Here is a 22,278-nt window from a genome sequence, read left to right as displayed (position 1 = left end):
AAACGAAATCACAAAGAACAATATTGTGATATAGTAGAGAATAAAGAAATCAGAAAGTCTATAATAATAAAGGAAAGACGTTGCTTTTGTTGCTTCAAGATCGGCCATTCATCAAAACAATGTCGAACGAATATGAAATGTTTTGTGTGTAAAGGAAAACACCACGTCTCGATTTGTACAAACAATGAGCAGGATAAAAACATTGAAACTCTCACGAAAGAAAAAGAGAAAGACAGTTCAAATAAAAAGGAGGGAAACGATGAAAGTGTTTCGTGTGTAGCTGGGTCAAAGAATAATAATGTATTTTTACAAACTGCTACTGCTACCGTTTCGAGTAAAACGAAAGAACAGAAAATGAGAATTCTTTTTGATTTGGGGTCACAGATTACGTATATTACACCGAAAGCTGCTGAAAGACTCGAGCTAAATGAACCCATCGCGACTAAAGATATATGTATTAAAAGTTTTAATGATAACTCTACAAACAAAACTCTGAACGTTTTCGAAGTTACCGTGAAAGGAAAAAATTGTGAAATTCCAGTGACTGCTTTATGCAACGAAATTTGCCACCCACTGAAGAATCAGAATATTGAAAGTGTTTATGAAATTCCTGAGTTTACTTCGTTAGATTTTGCAGATTCGAATCCAAAGAACTCTCCGTTAGTCGTTGACATGCTGATTGGTGCTGATAATTATTGGAGATTTTTCAACGACCACAAAGTCAAAAATTCCAAAGGAACTTTGGTTGCTATTGATACAAAGCTAGGCTATGTTTTGTCCGGCTCTATTAACAAAAATCCGTTAGAATCAAACGTTTTGACAACGCATGTTCTAGAGTGCCAGTATGAGATACGCGAACCGAACACAGATTTACAAAAAACTTTGAACAAATTTTGGGACTGTGAAAATGTCCAAGAATCGAATGACGAAATTAAATCTACTGCTATTGAAAATTTCGAAAATGATATTTCTTTTAATGATGAGGCTAAACGTTATAAGGTCTCCCTACCATTTCTCGAACAGTACGAAATTTTGAATGATAATTTTGAAACCAGTAAACGTCGACTCAGATCAGTGCTTCTGAAACATTTCAAATCGAATGAGGAACTTTTGAAAACTTATGATTTTATTATCAAAGAACAGATTGAACTTGGTGTGATTGAAGAAGTTCCAACTTCAACCACTCCAGAGAAAGCTTTTTATTTACCGCATCGACCAGTGTGCAGAGATGACCGTATAACTACAAAGGTCAGAATGGTTTTCGATGCTAGCTCTTCGACGTATGGTCCTTCATTAAATGACTGTTTGAATCCAGGACCTTCGCTCACAACGTCTTTATTCGGAATTCTCCTCCGTTTTCGTGCCAAGAACATTGGTTTAGTTGCAGACATCGAGAAAGCTTTTTGGCAAATCATGCTGAACGAGAAAGATCGTGATTTTGTTCGTTTTTTATGGTTGAAAGACACCAATGATATTGATTTTCAGAACTTTGATAACAATCAACTCGTTACTTATCGTATTTGTCGCGTTTTATTTGGAGTTACTTCTTCACCGTTTCTGTTAAATGGAACACTCAGACATCATATTAACAAGATACAAGATACGTCAGTTCGTGACCTGCTACTCCGCTCCTTACACGTCGACGACCTTACGACAAGTCTAGACACTGAAGCTGAAGCCTGTGAATTTTATACGTCCTGTAAAGAACATTTTGCTGAAGCCAATTTCAATCTTCGTAAAGCTCAATCGAACTGTGAATCGCTCGAACGAAATCTGAAAAAACTTTTTAAAGGAGAGAATCAAGTCCTCGACAAATGTGACCTCACTAAAGTGCTCGGCCTCCCATGGAACAAAGGTAATGATAAGTTCTTTCTTAATTTCCAAAACTCTTTACACTCAGCTGAATTTTCGTTACCTACAAAGAGAAATGTTATTCAATTTACGTCGTCAATTTTCGATCCTCTCGGACTTATAAATCCTCTTATCGTGAAATTGAAAATTTTATTCCAAGATATTTGTATTTCCAACACTGATTGGGATGAGACTATTCCCACTGAATTAATTTCTGTCTGGCAGCAAATTTTACTTGATTTGAAGGAAATTAAAGATATTAGTTTTCTGAGACCGTATTGTTATACTACAAATGATGATCCAGTCGTTTCTCGTGAACTTCATGGATTCAGTGATGCTTCAAAAAGAGCATATGGTTGTTGTGTTTATCTAAGAACTGAATTTGATTCTGGTCTTGTAAGCACATCGTTAGTTACAGGCAAATCTCGTATTGCACCCATAAAGGGTAGTACTGTCCCCAAATTAGAACTGTGTGGGGCTCAAATTTTAACTATCATCATCAATCAAGTGAAGTCTGAACTGAAAGATACACTTTTTATTGAGAAAATTTATGCTTGGATAGACTCCACCGTCGCTTACTGTTGGCTCAAAAACGAAAATAAAGTTTACAAACAATTTGTTCAAAATCGAGTAAATGAGATAAGAGGGAAATCAAAAACTTTTGTTTGGAAACTAATTGACACTTTACAAAATTCTGCTGATGATGTAACCCGGGGTTTATTGTTATCTCAAATTGTACAAAATAAGAAGTGGTTGAATGGCCCCGAATTTTTATCCTTCTCCAAAGAACACTGGCCAGACCTAAAGCCAGGTGATAACTTTTCGAAACAAAATGAACATTCTACTACAGAAACTGTTAATCTGTTTGTTGGAACTGAATTTGAATTCTCTGACCTTGATGATGAAGAGAAAGTTACTTGTTTAGCTACTAACACTGCATTTAATCTCGTTTTATTTAACAGTTACAATATTGTTCGTGAGTATCCTGATCCAGATTCGTGTGAAATACCACAATCTGATGAAAGTCATACAATTTTTAGTGATGGGGTCGAGGTCCCGAATTTACTGGGAATCCTCGATCCAAGAAGATTCGGTTCGTTATCCCGTTTATTTCGGGTGACGGCCAAAGTTTTAAAATTCGTGAGAAACTTAAAACATAGTGTTCAAAACACTAGGCACGATGCCGAAGAATCAATCAATCATCTAGTGAACGCAAAGAAGCTGTGGATCCTTGAAGTACAAAAAGAATACCAATCACCGCGATACGAACAATTGAAACGAAGTCTGGACGTTTTTACAGACGCTAATGGTATTTTACGATGCAAAGGACGGCTAGGAAACGCACCCCTTCCGTTCGACACGAAATTTCCAATTCTTATACCACGTGATTCGAGATTAGCTGAACTGATTGTACTCGAATGTCACCAAACCGTTGGACATAACAAAACGAAAGATACCTTAAACGAAATTCGCTCACAATATTGGATTCCAAAAGGCAGACAACTCGTCAAGAAACTGATAAACTCGTGTTTAGTTTGTCGATTATTCGAGGGTAAGCGATGTATTTACCCTGACCAACCCAAGTTACCATCAGAACGTGTCGATCAAAGTTACGCGTTTGAGAATATCGGTATAGACTACGCTGGTCCGGTATTCGTTCGAAACAATTTTGGTGATCAGAAAACTCTTTACAAATCGTGGATTGCTTTGATAACTTGTTACTCTACGCGAGCTGTATACCTTGATCTCGCTACAAGCTACGATTCAGACGCTCTAATTCGTATTTTAGAACGTTTCTTCAACAGATATAACGCTCCGAAAGTTATTAACTCTGATAATGGTTCGAATTTCACCTCTAATGCTACACAAGATTTTGCAAAATCTCGTTTTATCCGTTGGAAATTTAACATTGAGGCTGCTCCCTGGAGTGGTGGAGTGTTCGAGAGACTGGTTCAGTCTACCAAACGTATCTTACGCAAATCTCTAAGAAAGGAGATACTGACGTGTGATGAACTTTCCACACTACTTAAACGTATTGAGAATATTCTAAACAATCGTCCGTTAACGCATATTTATGATTCCGAAATCACACAGCCATTGACCCCAAACCATCTGATTTACGGGAGGAAGATTGAGACTTCCGTAAAGAACACGGACGAGAACGAGAACGACAATGAAATAAACTGTGGCGCTATAAAGCGTGCCTTGTCATACTTTTGGGAACAATGGAAAAGTGAATACCTTACAAGTCTACGCGAGAGGAATGTTAAACCCAATCGCAACATGAGAACTGAAACTCTAAATGTTGGAGACGTTTGTCTCATTGATGACCAAGGACCAAGGGTCAAATGGAAGATGGGAAAGATCGAAGAACTCATCAAAGGTAAAGACAACAAAGTACGTGGCGCTGTCGTTAAGACAATGAATGGACAGTTAAAGCGCCCTATCAATAAACTCGTTATTATTCACAGTAACAAAACTGATGAACTTGATTATGCGGGTATCACTTTTGTGCCCAACGCATTAGAAGATATACAGTCCTCTTAAATCGTGTTTTGTTTATATTTTGATAGATTTATGACATTTATTTGATAGTCTATATGGACTTATGAAACTATATTTCTTATGATATTTTTAGGGTCTCTCACTTCTGTGGGGGAGTGTCGTATAATTTGTAACCCGGTATATACTTATGTTAGTTGCCTACTCGGCGCACTTTGTACTTATGCACGTGTTTATACTTGAAAGACCAGTTCATGATTATACTTTATACAACAAGCAGACCCCTGGCTTAACCTCTTGCCTTATCAAAATTGCAGCATTGATTTTTCAAATCGGCGCCACTGAGTGTTCCTTAATTTGTACTAATTTACGTATGAGGGAGGGATTATTTAGTAGATCAGCGCTCAGAACATATTGTTCATATATTTGAATAGTAAAGGAGGCTTTGGCCAAATAGAAAATTTTTGAAAGTCAACCAAATAACATAAACTCTAAAAAAACCATGAATTTGATACTTATCAAGAAGATATCGAAGAAGCTAGTGCGAGCGAAGCGAGCAAAAAAAATTAAATTTTTTGTTTTAAATTTTGTGTTCGCCAAATACACTCTTCTCGAGAAAGCATTGCTGGCCTCGTTCGCAAGCAGAATAATCATTCAACATTCAATTTACGTAGACGTAAATGCATTCCCAAAAGGAAGTTATCAGTTTTAAAACAAAAGCACGCACATCTACAAAAGATAATTACATGTCAAATGACGTTGAGTTACTTAGGCAACAATATTTGAAAACGAGGCCTGCAATGCTTATTTATGCATCTCGAGAAGAGTGAATTGGTAGATTGTGAAAGAACTTTATTGCGAGTGAAGCGAGTGAAAAAAATTGCACGATTTTAAAATTTATCTCACATAATTTGGTCTTGGGGCGCAATGGCTCATGATCTTTGATACCGATGGTTGACCGAAAATACCGAAATACCGACATAAAAATGGGTCTTTTACCGATACCGAGATGATTTTGAAATACCGAGTACCAATCATTTTTTTCCTGTAATACCGATTTACCGATCTAAAAAAAGGCCAATACCGATGTACCGATATCCCGTACGCCCCCCCCTTTTCTAGAGCTCATTTCTCAGATATTCCAGTAGAAAGTGGAAATCTAAGTGCATTGTCGGTGCTTCTCCATTCAAAATATCTTAAATATAGGAAGTCACAAAAAACAAACAAAACGGTATACGCATATGAATTATTGTATGAAAGATATATTTACAAATTAAAAAACAAATGAATCTTTAATATTTTACATATTGTATAAAGTCATGAAAACAAACATTGTATGAGAGTTGTAAACAATGGCAATAGGAGGACAACAAAATGAGAAGGAATGTACATTCTTCTTTCACCGTTGACGACGGTCACCACTTCAAATGTTTTTTTCCCTCTTGATACCTGTTTGCGCAAGGTTTGTTTTCTCTTAGCCTCTGCATCTGCTTTGGCTTTAGCCTGATCTTTTTGTTTACGCTTATCATCTGTTGCAAGTTTAGCTTGGTTGGCAGCATTAATTGTTGAAAAGTAATTCTTATTCTGGTTGCCTTGCGGAATAGTTTGGTTAAGTTTCTCCATTGCTTTCCGAATTCGAAACTCCTCTTCGGCTTTTAGTTTAGCTTCTTGGATGGTTAATTGACATTCGAGACCATCCCATTCCGGATTACACTGACACGTTCCTTTATTGGTACACCAACCTCTCGTGGAAGGGCATTTTGAGCATAAGGTATTGAAAACTCCGTTGCTATTTACACATCTTCTGTTGAGACAATGCTTTCCTTCCCCACATGGTGTATAATCTAACACCATCGCTAAAAATAAGAAAGAACAAAAAATTATCTTTTTGTTGAATAAGTAGCTGATGGATTTCTAATGTGATAATTATCATGTTTTCTACTGAATGTACTGTAATAGTAAGGCAGCACGCGCCATTCCCCGATAAGGTACAGTGGAGTGTCCATAACTCGTACACTCACGGGGAACAAAAATCTGTTGGAACTAAGGAAATTTCGAGCTATGGAGTTTAAGGTTTATAAGGCATTGTTTAACTGAAGGGACTAGAAAACTTGTTTGAGTTAAGGCAACTTAACATCGAGGTTCGAGTTAATAAGACCTCACTGTTAACATGTTGATGGATAGACGATGTTATCGTCCGTTACAGTGATAGTAAAGGCGGGAAAATATAGCGGTAGGGCGTTATGGTGGTATACGGAAAAAGCATAGTCTAATTGATGGATTGACTACTCGCATTGGGAACGTGTGCATTTTCCATTCAAAAGTTTTTTTTTAGGAAGACTCACTTGGATCTCCTTCGCCAAGGCCACCGTATCCAAACGAAGCACTTTTACATTTTCCATTGCCATATTTCAAGTTCAATTCTACATAACCGGTTCTCCACCCACTTATCGGCATTACATTGACAGTTGGTGATTTACACTGTAGTTTGCCACATTCAGCATCTGCCTGCGAACACGCTTTATATACTGATCCTTTGTTACCGCAATTACCAAAATCTTTACCAACTTTATTGATACGAGTATAACAAGTGTAAGGTCCGTTCATGGTACCTTTACCGAAAATACGTTCGCATTGTACTGTCCTTGATTTACATTTTCCTCCACGACATTTTCCACTGTAAATACACGCAGTTCCATCTTCCTTGTGAAGGTTGGAACAAATTGGCGATTGACCGTTGCACATATCGGGAAGATCACAGTCATCAAAGGATTGTCGGCAAACGGTACCTTTTGTCTTCAACTTGCAGTGCTTACAGCATCCACCCTCATAGCATTCCGAGCCTTTGGTTAGTTTGCACGTGTAAGGGTTACAGCATGGATTCATACAAAAACCTGGGATTCCACAGTCACATTCTTCATTTTTATCTAATTTCCCGTCTCCGCACACCGGCTTGGGCCTGGGTACTAATCGTTCTTCTGGAACAGGAGAACCATCTCCCCGAAGGCATTGACTTCTCCATGAGTCCAGATACCTGAAAATAAATCAAGCCATTATAGTACATTATCAAAACCCATAAAATATCAATAATTGACGGAAATTTTGAAATGTGAATTAGAGTGTGAATAATGACAATATCGAAAAAGATTCAAAACATTATATATCAGCAAGAAAACTGTATCTATTTATCTCTTTTATAGAGATGGCTTTAATAACATCAATCTGATTTAGCTACCCACAGTAAAATCATAAGCCGCTCAAGTTTCACAATATACTTTTCCCTAATCTTTAATGTCTACAAATACCAACTTCATCATATACTTACTTAAAAAGTCCCTCTTCGCTACAATCCGAAAAATATCTTGGCGCCGGTGTTACAATATATGAAGCCATGATGCAACCTCTAGAATGTTTGCAAACACAATTGGTAGGGTCATCATGAACCATACCAAGACTGTGACCTATCTCGTGCACAAAAATAGAGGCCGTCCGTTGCACGTCCCAATGTGGCGAGTCAGATGAAAAGCTCACTGAGGTGGAGGGTGCACACATTGATCGATAGTACGCTTTCCCAATTACATCTGAAGGAAAATAGAAATAAGGGGCGCGTTCACACTGGAAGGTTTCCTTAATTAAATCTATCAAAGTTAAACAAAGAGATTTATGATGGATGAATACACTGGTTTATTACAGTTCTTTGTAGGTTCACGAGATCTATTATAACACGGTAATTGATTTTGCTTAATGCTTCTCATTGGTTGATTTTTTATTGAGAGTTTCGATTTCACCTGTGATTGGTTGATATTGGTATCCATACATCACTTAAAACCCGCAAACATAATTGTTCTAATGGTTTTACTCATTAACTGCATTCATCTTACACATCAACAACACCGTTTGCACTATTTCTAATTTTTTCCTCAGTTCATTCGTTTTTGAAATCGTAAAACTTTTTGTTCACTGCACGCATTCTTTGTTTATGCTTCCTTAATAAAATCTTTTGTTTTAAGGGAAGCCTCTACCCTACCCTTAAGACAATAGAGGTTACGACTCTTAATTAAGGAAGATCGATTAAAAATTACAATACTACGCGTTCGACTCTTTGTTAAATGCACGTTCTGTATTGTAGTCAACAAAAGATTCTCCTAACTACATTTTTATTAAGGAAGGTCTGTAGTGTGAACACGACCAAGGATATAAAGCCATCATCGACTGAAAATTTGTTTTAAAGGGACGTAACACTACTTGCGAAATTTGTAAACAAATTGTGCGGATACCAAATCAAATTAAATGTCACATGGCAAAATAAAAAATCAACCCAAATATAGCTAATTTTGATTGTTCAATTGTTTAAAAGTTTGTTTTGGACACGTGATTTTAATTGTTCTCTTTAATGACCCGTGGTTCGCGCAATGTTTACATTTTACTACTTTTATGTCCCTTCAAGGGCTCTGACCCCTCCAGACTAATAACTACCGTAATTTTACCTTTTTATTGTTTTGTATCTCCCAAGAGCATTTTTAATCACTTTTTTTGAACTTTTTACATTTTTACTTTTTTATAGAATAAGTATTTATACCATCTTGTACAGAGGAATTTTATACCTGATAGTCGCATTAAAAGCATGAAACTGGCGGTAGTGTGTTTAAAAAAAAAAATTTTAACAAATTGAAATATACATTGACTTATGTCCATAAGCACTGTATTGACATTTGTTGTCTTACTTTCTCGGTACCTTACCAGCCCTGATAAATGAAAAAATTATTCTTATTCTGCCGACCGACCGACCCATATTTTTCTAACGATCTGTCCGTAGAACAACAAATTAAATTGGTCTCGCCTAATTGAAATATATCAAATTTCTGAGAGAGAAATCTATTCACCCCGTCTCGTCTTATTTAAGTTGTTTTTACCCCTACTCCTTTTGTAATATCTCCGCCACATCCCTTTACATCTGTCCCACCCCTATCTCCCCCTTTCTTTGCATCTATCTCACCCCTGTCTTCGTGTATACCTCTGTCTTTTTACTTGAGTTTTATGCCAATAGTTTTCCTCTTTGTGTCTTTGCTCCATTTCATAATCTCACCCCTCTCCCACTGTGTTCAATCTATCATTCATCACTCTGCTCCTCTTTCACCCCACCCCTTTTGATAGAGATTTCCACTCGTTCTTTGTGTGAAAATCACACCCTTGTTTTTGTCATCAATTTCATCCCTGTCTCCTTGTGTTCAATTTATCATTCACTAAACCTGTCCCTCTTTCCACATGAGTTTCAAATTACACCCTTGTTTATTTTATCCGAGATTTCATCAATCTCATCCCTGCCCATCAAATTCAATCAATCAGTCATTTCCTCCGGCCCTCTTTCTACTTGAGTTTCACTTCACACCTTTTCATATATTTCCACCCCTTCTCTTTGTGAAAATCACACCCTTGTCTGTTTTATCCATTAGCTCTACTTCGCTTTTTTTTTTTTGAACGCCCAACCCACCTCTTCATCCACGCAATACCTTCATGTAACTAACAACTATCACAAGTAAATATTTTTAAAGACATTATACGTCAATGTTCTGGTGTAATATTTTTTTTCAGAAATTTAATATTTCGGAACTTTGGGTTGGCGTGATTTATTTCCTCAGAAATTTGATATATTTCAATTCAGGACTTCGGGACTTTAGTTTGGTTTAATTTTTTTTTCTGGTAGAGTTTTGATATATTTCAATTCGGGACTTCAGATATTAGTGTAATTTTTAATCAAAAATTTGATATTTTGGGACTTTGGGACCTCGGGACTTTGGGTTGGTGTAATTTCTTTAGATTGAATATTGAGATTAAATATGTAAACTTATTTTGTGAGTTCGTTCGTTAAATACGCATCAAAAATCTTGGCCGAAGTTGTTAAAACATCCAAAAACGCACCTTAATCATGACGACCGATTGTAGCTAGTGGTTCCTTTGTTTTTGAGGAATGTATTTTTTTTAAATCTAGTGACGAATTTTGCTTTCAATCTGGCGTTTGTGTAAAAACTATGCACTGACGTTCTGGATGGGAAATAAGTGGCTTCATTTCCCATCCAGGAATCTCGAGTCCAGCCCTTCGGGCTTGGAAGTCAATGGTTAGTTCTTCGTTTTTTTATGGTTAAAAATTGTGTAAACTGCTTTTTCATACTTAATCGGACATATAAGTATTATTTTAGACTTTTTTTAGAATATTTATTACACCTGGTATATACTTTCTGATTATGTACTTCCTTAAAATCCCAAAGACTGTCTTTCATTCTTTGACTTCACATGGTATAGAAAGCTCTATGCTGTATAACACGCTTCTGTATAAGAAACATTAAATTTTGGTTGAGGCTTTGTTCTTATTTGCCGATTTCCAGGCTTTAATTCTCTGAAAATGTAATTTTTATGCTTACTTTATTCAGTGGTAGACTTAAAAAGCTTAAAATTGAAGACGCTTGGCTATTTTTGAAATATACAGGGTCATTTTAGATTTGTTGTAGGGCTCCGGCCGAAATAGACCTTCAAGCTTACCTGTTCTTAGAAGTTGTTCTTAGAAAAAGCATGTAAATAGATTGAATGAATGAACTTACCATCATCAAAATGGTGACCAGTGAAAAAGTGGAGGTGATCTATTTCTTTGAATGACTTATTTTTCCGTGTACTTGCAAAGTGTAATGAGATGCGCGAAAGGTAATCTCCTGAATTTGAGGTGAATTGTACTTGGTGGTCATTTGGTGGATCTAAAAACTTGGCTATTGACATGCGGATGTTGTATTTTCTGTAAACAGTATTTGCGTAGTCAACTATCTTTTGTATCCTTGCTTTGAATACTTTGTCATCCCTTTTGCCATCGTACATGTCATATAACTTGGTATCCATAAGAATAAAAAGCTTGATATAAAATGGTCCTCTAGTCTCTGGTTCCAAGTTCACATTCCGGCGTGGTCTGTATAACTTTGAATCGTCTCTCTCCGATGTTTCTCTGCGTTTTCGTTGCATTGTTTTTCCCGTCTTAAATTCTTTAATAAATTTTGGATTTGCTGAATCGGTATTTTGTCCTTGGTGTTTCTCACGGTCAAAATCCAAGTCCAGAGATGGGTTAGTATCTTTTATGGTTGAGTCTCTACGGCTTCCTTTGATAGAAACGGGATGAGTGCGGTCAGTTGTTTTGGAACGACCTATTGTAAATTCTGTTTGTTTTGTGACAGGATATAAGCAGTTTTCGGGTGAATGATAAGATTCAACCGCTGCTTCAAAAACGACCAAAACTCGTTTTTTAGCAAATCTATGCCGACAAGTTAAATAGATGAAATATCCACCGTGATTTTTGTCCGGGATTAAACTCATTTCAGCATCGATTCGTTCGTTAGCTAATCCAAAGAAGAATCGTGGAGAAAGATATGAATTTTGTCGTGCTTTATTCCGGAACTTACGCTTAGGATTAGTCTTCGAGTGGCCAGTCGCTTCAACAAAAAACAACGTTTCATTTATAGTGTTCGATTCAAGGGTAGCATGAACCAAGTGTTGGGTACGGTTATGAATATGCAAGCATCTATTCTGTTTGTATCCAATGGTACCATGGTATAAACCTATCGTAGCAGCAGTGGTCCATTGATTCCCGATTATGGAAGCCACCAAAGTGATAAACAAAAGTTGGTATGCTGGCTTGACCATTGTAAAAATATGGATATTTAGTTATATTTGCTTGTCCATCCGAGATAAGTTGTTGCAGCAAAAAGTAGAAAGTTTTCTTTTGATTTTATAAATTCCACAACTTCCAAAAGCCAAATGCAAACGAAGAAAAATATTTGACGTCAAAAACTTATTTTACAATTCGCTTTTATTTGACGTGTCAAAGATTTTCAAAAGTAAAATTTACACGAATACATAAAGCAACCAGGAAGAAATTTAATTTCAAAACATTCTGACTTCTTCTAAGACAAATTTTACGCCGCTATCTTGAATTTTAATGTTTTATAACGTTCATAAATTGGAATTCCTTATTTCTAACCATTCGACATATATATTTTCCTGAAAACAATAAATTAGTATGTTTTTAAAACCAGCCATCTAATCACAGGACCTGAGTACAGCATCCCAAGGAGTGGAAGGCTTAATTTTCAAGATTTTAAAATTTAAAAACTTCTTAACTTTTTGATAAAAATGCCCTAAATCAGTGAAAATCATTATTATCTTGGTAATTTTGAAATGGAATGCTCTAAGAAAAATATATCACCGTAGTATTGTTCAATGAGATTCGTTTGAAATGAAGTAGAAATATACAAGATTCGCCAACGAAGCCTTCTCGTTTTTATCAGTACCACGCACATTTGGAAAGGCTTGATTTACCTTATCGGCCCTTTTTACGCCAGCAATTATTCAACGCTGGCCCCTTTTACGCCGGTCCTTATTCCGCCACAGCCTAATTTTGGGCTTACGCCAATCAAGCCCGTAAATAACGCCAAAACTTGTAAAAATGGCTATTCAGGCTTCAAAATAGTAAGTATTACCTAAAATTTACATTAAAATGTCATCTTTCGTTATTAAACTCTTGAAAATTCCATTGAAAATCATTGGTTTTCGTAAAAGTTTTAGATATAAAACTAACGCCGCTTTTAGGTAAGAATTGCAAAATTTTGGCCCTTTTTTACACCAGCCCTTTTAACACTAGCCCTTATTACGCCACGAGCCCAAAAATAACGCCAACAAGGGCCGGCGTAAAAAGGGCCGATAAGGTAGCTAAAATAGGGCGCCGTATCACCAAAAAAAATTTACGTCCGAGCGTGAAATAAAATTCTTCTTTATAGAGAACTTTCTGATACTCATGATGCAATGTTTCATACGGAATTAACCAAAAAGATGGTGTTTGCCACTAAATGCCATGCTTGCTCGTTACAACCCAAAAGTTTCTTGTCCAATCTCAGAACTACGATGTAATCGAGCCAAATTAACCAATCAGTGCTGATTATTAAGGGGTACTCAATACCGAATTACCGGCAATGTTTTCCCGAAATACTATAGAATACCAGACAAAATAAACTCCAAATACCGTCACCGACAATTTTTAGAATTTATGTTATGCCTAATTCGTAATAGTAGGGGGCCAAGCCTTGGCCTTAACACCTTTTCTACGACCTAGCCATTTTTAGTCTATTCCAAAGAACAGTATATTACAAGATATTTTTGAGAGGGAGGACGTGGATAAGGCCCGGGAAAACTTTTTATGACCAAAATAGTGACGCCATAGGCAAAACTGCAAGGGAAAATAAGGGGTAGAGAAATAGCTTATTTTCAAAAGTCAAAGTAAACGAAAATGATTGGTACCATCTGATAGTTCCCGAAGTTCTAAAATATACCGACGTCAGTATACGATCAAAAGACAAGATCTACGAATATAAGAAAGCAAGGGATAACCTGTCATAACTTTCATTTTTCAACTGTTATCTTCATCAGACGAGCGATCTAATTTCGACTTACAGATAGCATAGAGGAAGCAAAGGTTAGTGACTGAGTGAAGAGGCGCAATCATGGTTTGTGCCGACAGGAGAAAATTTAGATTTTTACACTTTTTTATTTGACTAAAAGCACTATGTTTTAGACTGTTCTACTAAATAATTGAGTGCCTCAAGAGCTTCTTTTCATGGAAATTTTGAAGTTCTCATTTGAGTTCATTGAAAGAATTATTCAGTACCTATCCACCTATCCATCACCTTCCTTTGGAGGGAAGGGCATTAGCGTGGTCGCTTTATCAAGACTACTGAGGAAGTGAATCGAAAAAAGGCAACCCGCACTACGGAAATCTTTTAGTACAAAAAAATCCAAAAGCCCTCTATTAAGGCTAAAAATGCGTTTGCAATGTAAAAACAAGACGACTAGAAGTCGAAAATTTCGCTTTAAATAAGACGAAGAAGAAAAGAACATTGAAATCTTTGGAAAAATACACACAATTAAATCTTGAAGAGGAATGTGGAAAATTAATAACATAAAAGGCAAGGCAAGGTAAAATTTTACGTCATTTCCGGTCGAAAATATCAAATATTTTGAACTTGAAAAGACAAGACTCGAGATTCCAAGCAATTCGTAGAAAAGTTTTCTTTCATTCTAGCCGAAAATCTGCCTTCGTTTTTAATGAACAGGGAAATACAGGTTAGTACAGGGGCAAAAACGGGTAACTTGAGTTTGGATTTCATGAATCTAAAAATTATATTTCCAAGTATTCGTAATTCCAAAATTTCGATAGTACATAGCTCATAGAAAATAGCTAGCAATTTACAAATTTACAAGTATTGTGCAAATTTGGCTTTTTTTCACATCCGGTGGATTTCCGGCTTCCAAAATAATAAAAATTAGTTTTCAGTGTTTCGTTTACACAAATGTCACATTTCGAGTAATCAAACCATACAAAGTTTACATACCAAAACGTTTTTTTTTTCCAACAGGAACAAATCACCAGACATTTCGAAGATTGAGGTCAAGTCAGGATACGTACGTCGAAGAAGTCACAGTGGAATCATGGAAATCGCGATAAGAATTGTTATTTTTGTATTATCAATGGTCGGTTGGTGGCTGAGCGCGACAGTTGATTTACTATAGAAATGCTGAAAAATCATAAAATTTAATGTTTCCAATGAGCAAATACAGCATATTGTGGAAATCGGATGAAACGATAATATGATACAATGACTTTAAGCGCATATTTTGCAGTATCGATGTTGGCGATTGTATCGAATGTTGGTGATTGTAATGAAAATTTTCGAAACCATTCGACTCTTTGTTAATAAAGACTGAAAATGACGACGATTTAGGATATTTTGAGATTCAATGAATTCAAGCTGCATTAGGATAAGCGATTACATCAATTGTAATAATTCCAAAATAGAAATATATATCCACTTATACCACTATTCAACGTTTCAATAATTATCCTTATAATATCAACCAAAATGCATACATATATAGATGATGAATCAATTCACTTGCAATGTACTTCCATATTTTTTCATTCCTATTTTTTCCATATTGTCTATTTTTTAACTCTGTGACAGTCTTTTTGATTTTTGAGTAGGCAAATGAATAACAAAAAGAATACAAGAAAATAATAAAACAATTAACAAAAGCCTATTAAAAAATGGTAGAAATATTACTTTGTTCTGAATATAATAATTTTAAAAAATCTAATAATTATGAAAAACAGAAGAAAAATGATAAATATAAAAAATAGGAATAAATAATATAATAAACGTCAGAAAACTTACATAAGAATGGACGGGGTGGTGGGATGACCTTAATTGCATATTTCCAACATAGTTAAGCTTCAATCCTTAATTACAAAGTTAATTTTATCCAGAATCAAACATGTACTGATATCATATTAACAGATTTTCGATAACATCATTGCTTTAAAGAGTATTGGTTTACTCAGTCTATCACAAAAAATTTCCTTTGATCAATTCAAACTTTTCATAAAGAAGCACCTATGACAACATAAGCAAATGTATCTGAATCGTTGGCTAATTTTCTGATGATTAATTTTTAAGTTAGGTAGAATTTGCTATAGGAGAAAAGGGATACTATACCCTTTTTATTTGAGATAATTTTTTTACTTCCTGCAATTTTGACCACTCAAAACTAATCATCAGAAAGTTGAGATCATCCACCACCCCAGTTTCCAACCCCCCCCCCCTTGTCCCGCCGGGAATCGCCTCTGACGGGTATTCTAAGCTAGCAAAGTCAGCGATAATTTGATTCCATCATGATCGGATAAGTTCACACATTTACGAATAACTTCAATACCATACTCGTGCACCAATTCCTTATGTGTCCAAATTTGATCAAGCATTTTCCCATCGATATGTGTTGGAAAGTTCGGAACTAAATCATAATCTTGGAGAATGTCAGCCAACAATTGATCATGCTCCATTTCAAAGCCGTCCATGTTGAAGTCTCCTAAAATGATATCAATTGTGTATCTTTCAATAAATTGAGCAAGATTGTAACAGAACACATCACGTTGAATTCTTGAACTTTTATAGAGAACCAAAACACAAAATTCCTTTTCAGTAAATTCAGCTTTTCTAAATTTTACAAGAGAAAAGCATGATGAATGATCATACTCATCAATGTCAATAAAAGAAGGAGAATGACAGACAGTAACACTGTTGAATTTATGCTGGTCAATATTATGACTAAGAATATAATAAGGAAGTTTTTCATGAATACTTTGTTTGTCTTCCTCAGAATGCTCATAACTCATCTGTGTCTCTGTCAGACATAACAAATCATTTTCATACAAAAATCTGTCCTTTTGAATATCAACTGCATGTCGTTTTAAAGATCTTACATTCAATAGGCAAACATTTAAATTAGAACTGCACCTCATAATATCTGCAACTCTTTCAACTTTGTTCTGACGCAATCGTGTGTATTCTTCACTAACTTTATCACTACAGACAAAAGCACTACGTCGATATTGACCAGTAAAGTACAAACCATTTAAATTTTTCACTCTGCTCATTGCAACATACATTTGACCAGCATTGAACTTTCTTTGCCTTGCAAGGTCAAAACTAACGACTACTGAATCCAAAGTCAATCCTTGAACTTTGTGCACTGTACAAGCATAAGCTAGCTTAAGAGGAAATTGTGTCCGAGAAATGATAGGTGAAGTGTATGGGTTTTTTTGTCAAAGGGAAAATTTACCTCACTCTTTTCAATGGGAACAGTTTCAGTGGCCTTAGCATATTGGTCTTTACTTTGAGCTTTTATTCCAGCCGTCTTATCGTCTAGTTTAACATAAATTAGCTCTGCTTTATTGTTTCTGAATTTTACCTCAGTGACGGTTCCAAGTTGACCATTGATCAACCTATCCTCTATATCAATATTACTAATTAGCATTACTCTTGCACATATTTTCAAATCAAATAGAACTGATAAGCCACCTGTATCGTTAAGTGGCAGGTTTTTAACCTTGGTAATTTGAGATTCAGTAAAATCCCTTGGATAAACGTCCATAGCTTCTACATTTATTGTTTCCGAGGGCAGAGTATCTAATCTTTGAATATTGTGAAGATGGACTGAAGCATTTTCTGCAAACAAATGCAATGATTCTATTGGATAATCAGGGTGTTCTCGTGTTATCAGTCTAGATTTAATCATACTTTCATCATTACTATTCAATTCACCTACTCTTACATTGTTCAAGAGATCAATGAAGTCAGAGTCATCCTTTTGACGCATAATCTCATCTAATTCAGCTAGTTTGAATAGGTGCCATAATTTGAATGCACCAATAATAGGTCCCTCAGTTGAAAATACTGGACTTTGAAAAATTGGAGGTAATTGAAAGAGGTCTCCACAAACAATGATACTTTTCCCTGCAAATGGTGTGTTGTCATTTACACCAAAAATTTCACATAATCTTGTATGGATGTTCAAAAGCTGTTGCGAAGAAATCATAGATATTTCATCAATTATTATCAACTTTACATGATGCAATTTATTTCTAATGGCAGTCCTTTGTTTGTCAGCCATATTTCTGAATTTTCCAACTGGAATACTCAATCCTGTGTGTACTGTGGTGCCAGATATATTGATAGCTGCTATTCCAGTTGGGGCCAATTTAATAATACGTGGCTTCTCTAGCTCATCACTTTTATATGCTAGGACTTTTGACAAACAATTGTAAATACATTTAATTAAGTGAGATTTTCCTACGCCCGCACCACCTGTTAAAAATATTCTCAATGGTTCTAGTAGTACAGGATTATTGGACTTGGAATTTTGCACATACATTTTTCCCCAACTTAGTACTATATCAAAAATATCTCTTTGCTTAGAATTTAAAGATCTTATATGGGTATTGATTTGGTCATCAGTTTGCAAGCCATGGACTGTTTGAGTAAATGGTGCAAAATTTTGTTCAATATCATGACTTTCATCATCATTTTCACTGTCTGATGAGTTGCTCATTAGGTCTTGTACTTCATCATTTTCTTGTTGAGCAAAGGCATCTTGATTATGCATAAGGTCATTGCGATAGTTTTGAAGTACTAAATCAACAAGATGACCATCAGGTTCAAAAATTTGCTTGTTCTCGTTAACAACTGCATTGACTTCATCTAAATTGAGCTTCAACACATATGAGCCATCAAGTTTCAAATCATTCTCTTCTGATCTAAATGGGTAAAACAACATTAGAATATGGTGGGAAAATTTTTCTGGATGTTTGTTTTTGTTAGGAGTGTAGTACCTCAAAACTTTTGGAACTTTACGAAGCTTAAGTTTTTCCTTACTGTTGAGTAATTTGGCTGATTTTGGAAGTGTTTGGGGTTCTTGATGATTCACTGCACTTGTTGAGTCATCTAATACAGTAGGCTGCCAATCATTTTCATCATTTGTATTTTTTTTTGTGTCTAATGTATAGTTTGCACAGAATGTGGCATAACACATAGTATTGAATTGCCCCGTGTTTGGGCGGTCAATATATCTGTTTAACATATTTCGTTTGAAAAGATCATCAGAATCCTCAGGCAATTCCTCAATTTCTTCTTTTGACTTGAAAATTCTGTACCTTTGATCAGGTAAGTTAGTGTTAACAAATGAAATAGCAGGAAAGCATTTTCTAAGCCACAGTTCAGGCATTGTTAAGTAAACTGCTTCCTGGATTGAGCATTCTCTATTAGAATTGTAAACTTTGGCAATTTTAGACATTTTCTCAAACTGGCTGTCATTTGAATCTTTGGCCTGTTTTAATGCTTCTTGCATTGCAGTTGAACACTTATCTTCACTTTTTGAAAAATAGGCACACATGTATGTAACTGCCTTGTATGCATTAAAAACTGGCTGAATATCGATATTGGCCTCCCATGCTAGGAGGCCTTCTGCAAAATAATTGTTGACAAAACAAGAATATGGGTCACGTTTTAGAAACAAATGCTGATCTTTGTCTGGTGAGATTGATAAGTAATATTCGTACGTTTCATAATTTAACCCTAAAGAATCCAAAATTGTATCAATAGATCCAATTTCAATATACTCGGGCTTATCAGGATCCAGAATGTTTCTCTTTTTAGGATGCAAATTTGTATCTATATACTCTTGAACAGTTTGGATCACATTATTTCTAGCAACCAAAATATCATGTTTTTCAGTTTCAGGTAACCCTTCAGGAAGCGGTTCAGACAAAATAGTGCACTTGCAGAAAAGTTTTCCAAATTGAAATCGGCATTCATTTTTGCGATATTTACTACACGTTCTAGAATGGGAGTGTATTTGATACTTAGTGACTAAATTCCATAATTCAGGACTTTCTTCCCTATCAGGAACATTAGCAGAAATAACACTATCTATGTGTTCAATATACTTTTCTTTTCCATCTTCAAGTTTTGGGACATCTTTAGCCCAAAGCAAACAATGATCATGTGGACTACCCCTGAAAGTAAATTCTACTCTGAGAGCATAGTATGTAATTTTTCCAAGTTGGCCATCCATTATTATCTCTTTGAAAAACAACTCTTTTCTATATTGATATTGACGCACAAGCACAATAGGATTGCTATTAAGTAGGGCACATCTAGATTGGTAATCAAGAAGTTCATGATCAGTATCAGCATCCCCGCTTAATTGTCTGATAATGGTAACAAATTCCTCCCACCGTAAATCTGCACAAGAGAGAGTCATAAAGTATGTTGGGACACCAAGTTGTTTAACCATTGCAAGAACATCAGATAACATATGTTGCCAGTATGCAGGGGTTCCTTTTATAGTACTCATAAACTTGTATGCATTATCAGATGCTACACAATTTTGAATTGTATCATTAAATTATTAGCTAATAGTCCCGCAGTCAAGTTGGAATTTGAAATTCTCATTGCGATATTGATCTTACTTCTAAGGTTAAGCTGTAGTAAAGTTTTGTGAGCAAAAAAAATGTAATCTGAATCCGAAGCAAACTTTTGAGTGTAATTTAAAAGACGCTGATTAAAGTACTTTGTTGGCGACAATTTTATATCTCGCTCTACGTTATAACCAAATTTCCCAGTAGGAAAAAGATGAGGATGGGCTAGCTCTTCACAGAACTCATCTTGTGTTAATGAATTGGGGATTTGACCTTCACCTGGAGCTAAAATTGCATTTTCATCATCTAAAATAATGTTTGGCACTTCTGATACAATAACTGTTTCACATGTTGGTGTCCGATACGCACTGAGTGGATCATCAGAATCAAATTCATTCTCTAATTGCTCTTCAAAAGGCTTAATTAAAGTAACTGTTGTATCATCTACAAATCTTATATCATTGGAAGAAGCACTTGATACGGAATCATTATTTGATAAAACCCTTTCAACATATTCATCATTAGTTACTTGGTCGATGATTGACATATCAATATGTATATCATGATACAAAGGATTATTATTCACTAAAAAGTCCAAAGTTTCAAAAACTTTTTGTCGTCTTACTTGCTGCGAAATAACAGGGTTTTTGTAGGATATCTTTCTTTTTAATTCAACATTTATTACCCCACTACTATCACTTCCTCTAGGAAGTACTTTGCATACACCTGGTGTTTCAATGGGAACATTGCATATTGCACCTTGTAATTTAGGGAATTCTCCTTTACGCATTATCATAACTTTAGAAAATAAAATTCTTTGAGCCACTAAAATTCTTTCCAGTTTTCGTATATCATTTAGATTATCTGGGAGATTAAAAATTTGAAGCTTGTTAGTAACAGACTGGCATGGGATTTCTCCCTTCATTAATTTTCTATGACAGGTTGTGCATACGTAGAAATTACCATCAAACGAGGTGACAGGATTAAAATTTTCTATTTCTTCAAAGTTGATCGATGAGAACTTTTGTTCATCAAAACCAAACACAGATTTTTTAAACATACAGCGGTTACACATTACACAGATGTAAGAAGGGCCCTCATGTTTTTTCTGCCTGAAGTTGTCAACCCTTTTTCCTACATTAAGTTTCTTGTTAGCTTTATAGACTTTACGCTTTTTTTCTTTTTCTTCCTCATGTTTTTCTGATCCTTTATTTAATTCCCGATGCCTACGTTTTAGTTCTTTTTCTTGCTCATGTTTTTCTGATCCTTTATTTAATTCCCGATGCTTACGTTTTAGTTCTTTTTCTTGATCATGTTTTTCTGATCCTTTATTTAATTCCCGATGCTTACGTTTTAGTTCTTTTTCTTGCTCATGTTTTTCTGATCCTTGATTTAATTCCCGATGCTTACGTTTGTTCTTCTTTACCTGTTCATGCTTATCCGTGCCTTGGATTTTTTCACGTGATCTTTTCTGAGCAGCGTTTTGTTTTTCCAATAAATCTTTATATTGATCAGTACCTTTAATCTTTTCAACTGATCTCTTATGTGAACAATTTTTTTGTCTGCGTGACAATTGCCTTGATACAGTACTTTTTATACTTTCCTGATCATGAAAATCAGTTTTGAGATAAATGATATTGAAAAGATTTATGTTCTTATACTCAGATCTTATATACTGTTTAATTTCTTGTAAGTTGTCAAACTTTAAAAGAACTGAAGTTCCAATACCGCCTTCAACTTGATGGCCTTCAGAGTCTCTGCTATGCGAGTCAAAAAAAAAGTAATTTTTGTTATAGTGCATCACAGCTAAGCAATTTCCAGCTATCACTAAAACTGCACCAGAATGTTGTAATAAGAGTTCCTCCTGAACAAAATTACTGAAATATTACCAGTCTCAAAATAGCCTTCAAAAATGTTGAAATTCAGTGCACAAGTGCTACCTCCTATGTCAATTGTCTTAGAAAACTCTTCAACAAATGGAGACTGTCCTGTGATTCCCAACTTTTGAAATTCAAATCGCCTTGATCTAAAACGTAATCCAAATCATGAGTCTTCCAAAGGGATAATTTTCTTAACTGAGCATA

At 35.4% G+C, this 22,278-nt stretch overlaps 3 protein-coding genes across 3 annotated transcripts; 1 reads left to right on the top strand and 2 right to left on the bottom strand.

Annotated features, from left to right (window-relative positions):
* The first annotated feature begins 132 nt into the window (after window positions 1–132).
* Window positions 133–4,398, top strand: LOC136811643 (uncharacterized). Its single transcript, XM_067068267.1, has one exon. It carries the CDS (start codon window positions 133–135, stop codon window positions 4,396–4,398), a length of 4,266 nt encoding a protein of 1,421 aa, XP_066924368.1.
* Window positions 4,399–5,608: 1,210 nt separating this feature from the next.
* Window positions 5,609–12,123, bottom strand: LOC136811648 (zinc metalloproteinase-disintegrin-like protein H4 subunit A). The gene is made up of 4 exons (XM_067068273.1): window positions 10,950–12,123; window positions 7,679–7,934; window positions 6,699–7,387; window positions 5,609–6,209 (listed from the first exon to the last, which is right to left on the bottom strand). The coding sequence occupies exons 1-4, from the start codon at window positions 12,031–12,033 to the stop codon at window positions 5,671–5,673; spliced, it is 2,568 nt and encodes an 855-aa protein (XP_066924374.1). The 5' UTR covers window positions 12,034–12,123; the 3' UTR covers window positions 5,609–5,670.
* Window positions 12,124–16,075: 3,952 nt separating this feature from the next.
* Window positions 16,076–20,741, bottom strand: LOC136811641 (uncharacterized). The gene is made up of 4 exons (XM_067068266.1): window positions 20,474–20,741; window positions 17,188–20,153; window positions 16,734–16,987; window positions 16,076–16,433 (listed from the first exon to the last, which is right to left on the bottom strand). The coding sequence occupies exons 1-4, from the start codon at window positions 20,739–20,741 to the stop codon at window positions 16,076–16,078; spliced, it is 3,846 nt and encodes a 1,281-aa protein (XP_066924367.1).
* Window positions 20,742–22,278: the final 1,537 nt, after the last annotated feature.

This window comes from Clytia hemisphaerica, unplaced genomic scaffold (assembly GCF_902728285.1).
Source record: "Clytia hemisphaerica strain Z4C2 unplaced genomic scaffold, Clytia hemisphaerica genome assembly, whole genome shotgun sequence".
In the NCBI taxonomy this organism is placed as follows: domain Eukaryota; kingdom Metazoa; phylum Cnidaria; class Hydrozoa; order Leptothecata; family Clytiidae; genus Clytia; species Clytia hemisphaerica.
Note: the sequence above shows the minus strand (reverse complement) of the source record. Positions and strands in the feature narration are given on the sequence as shown.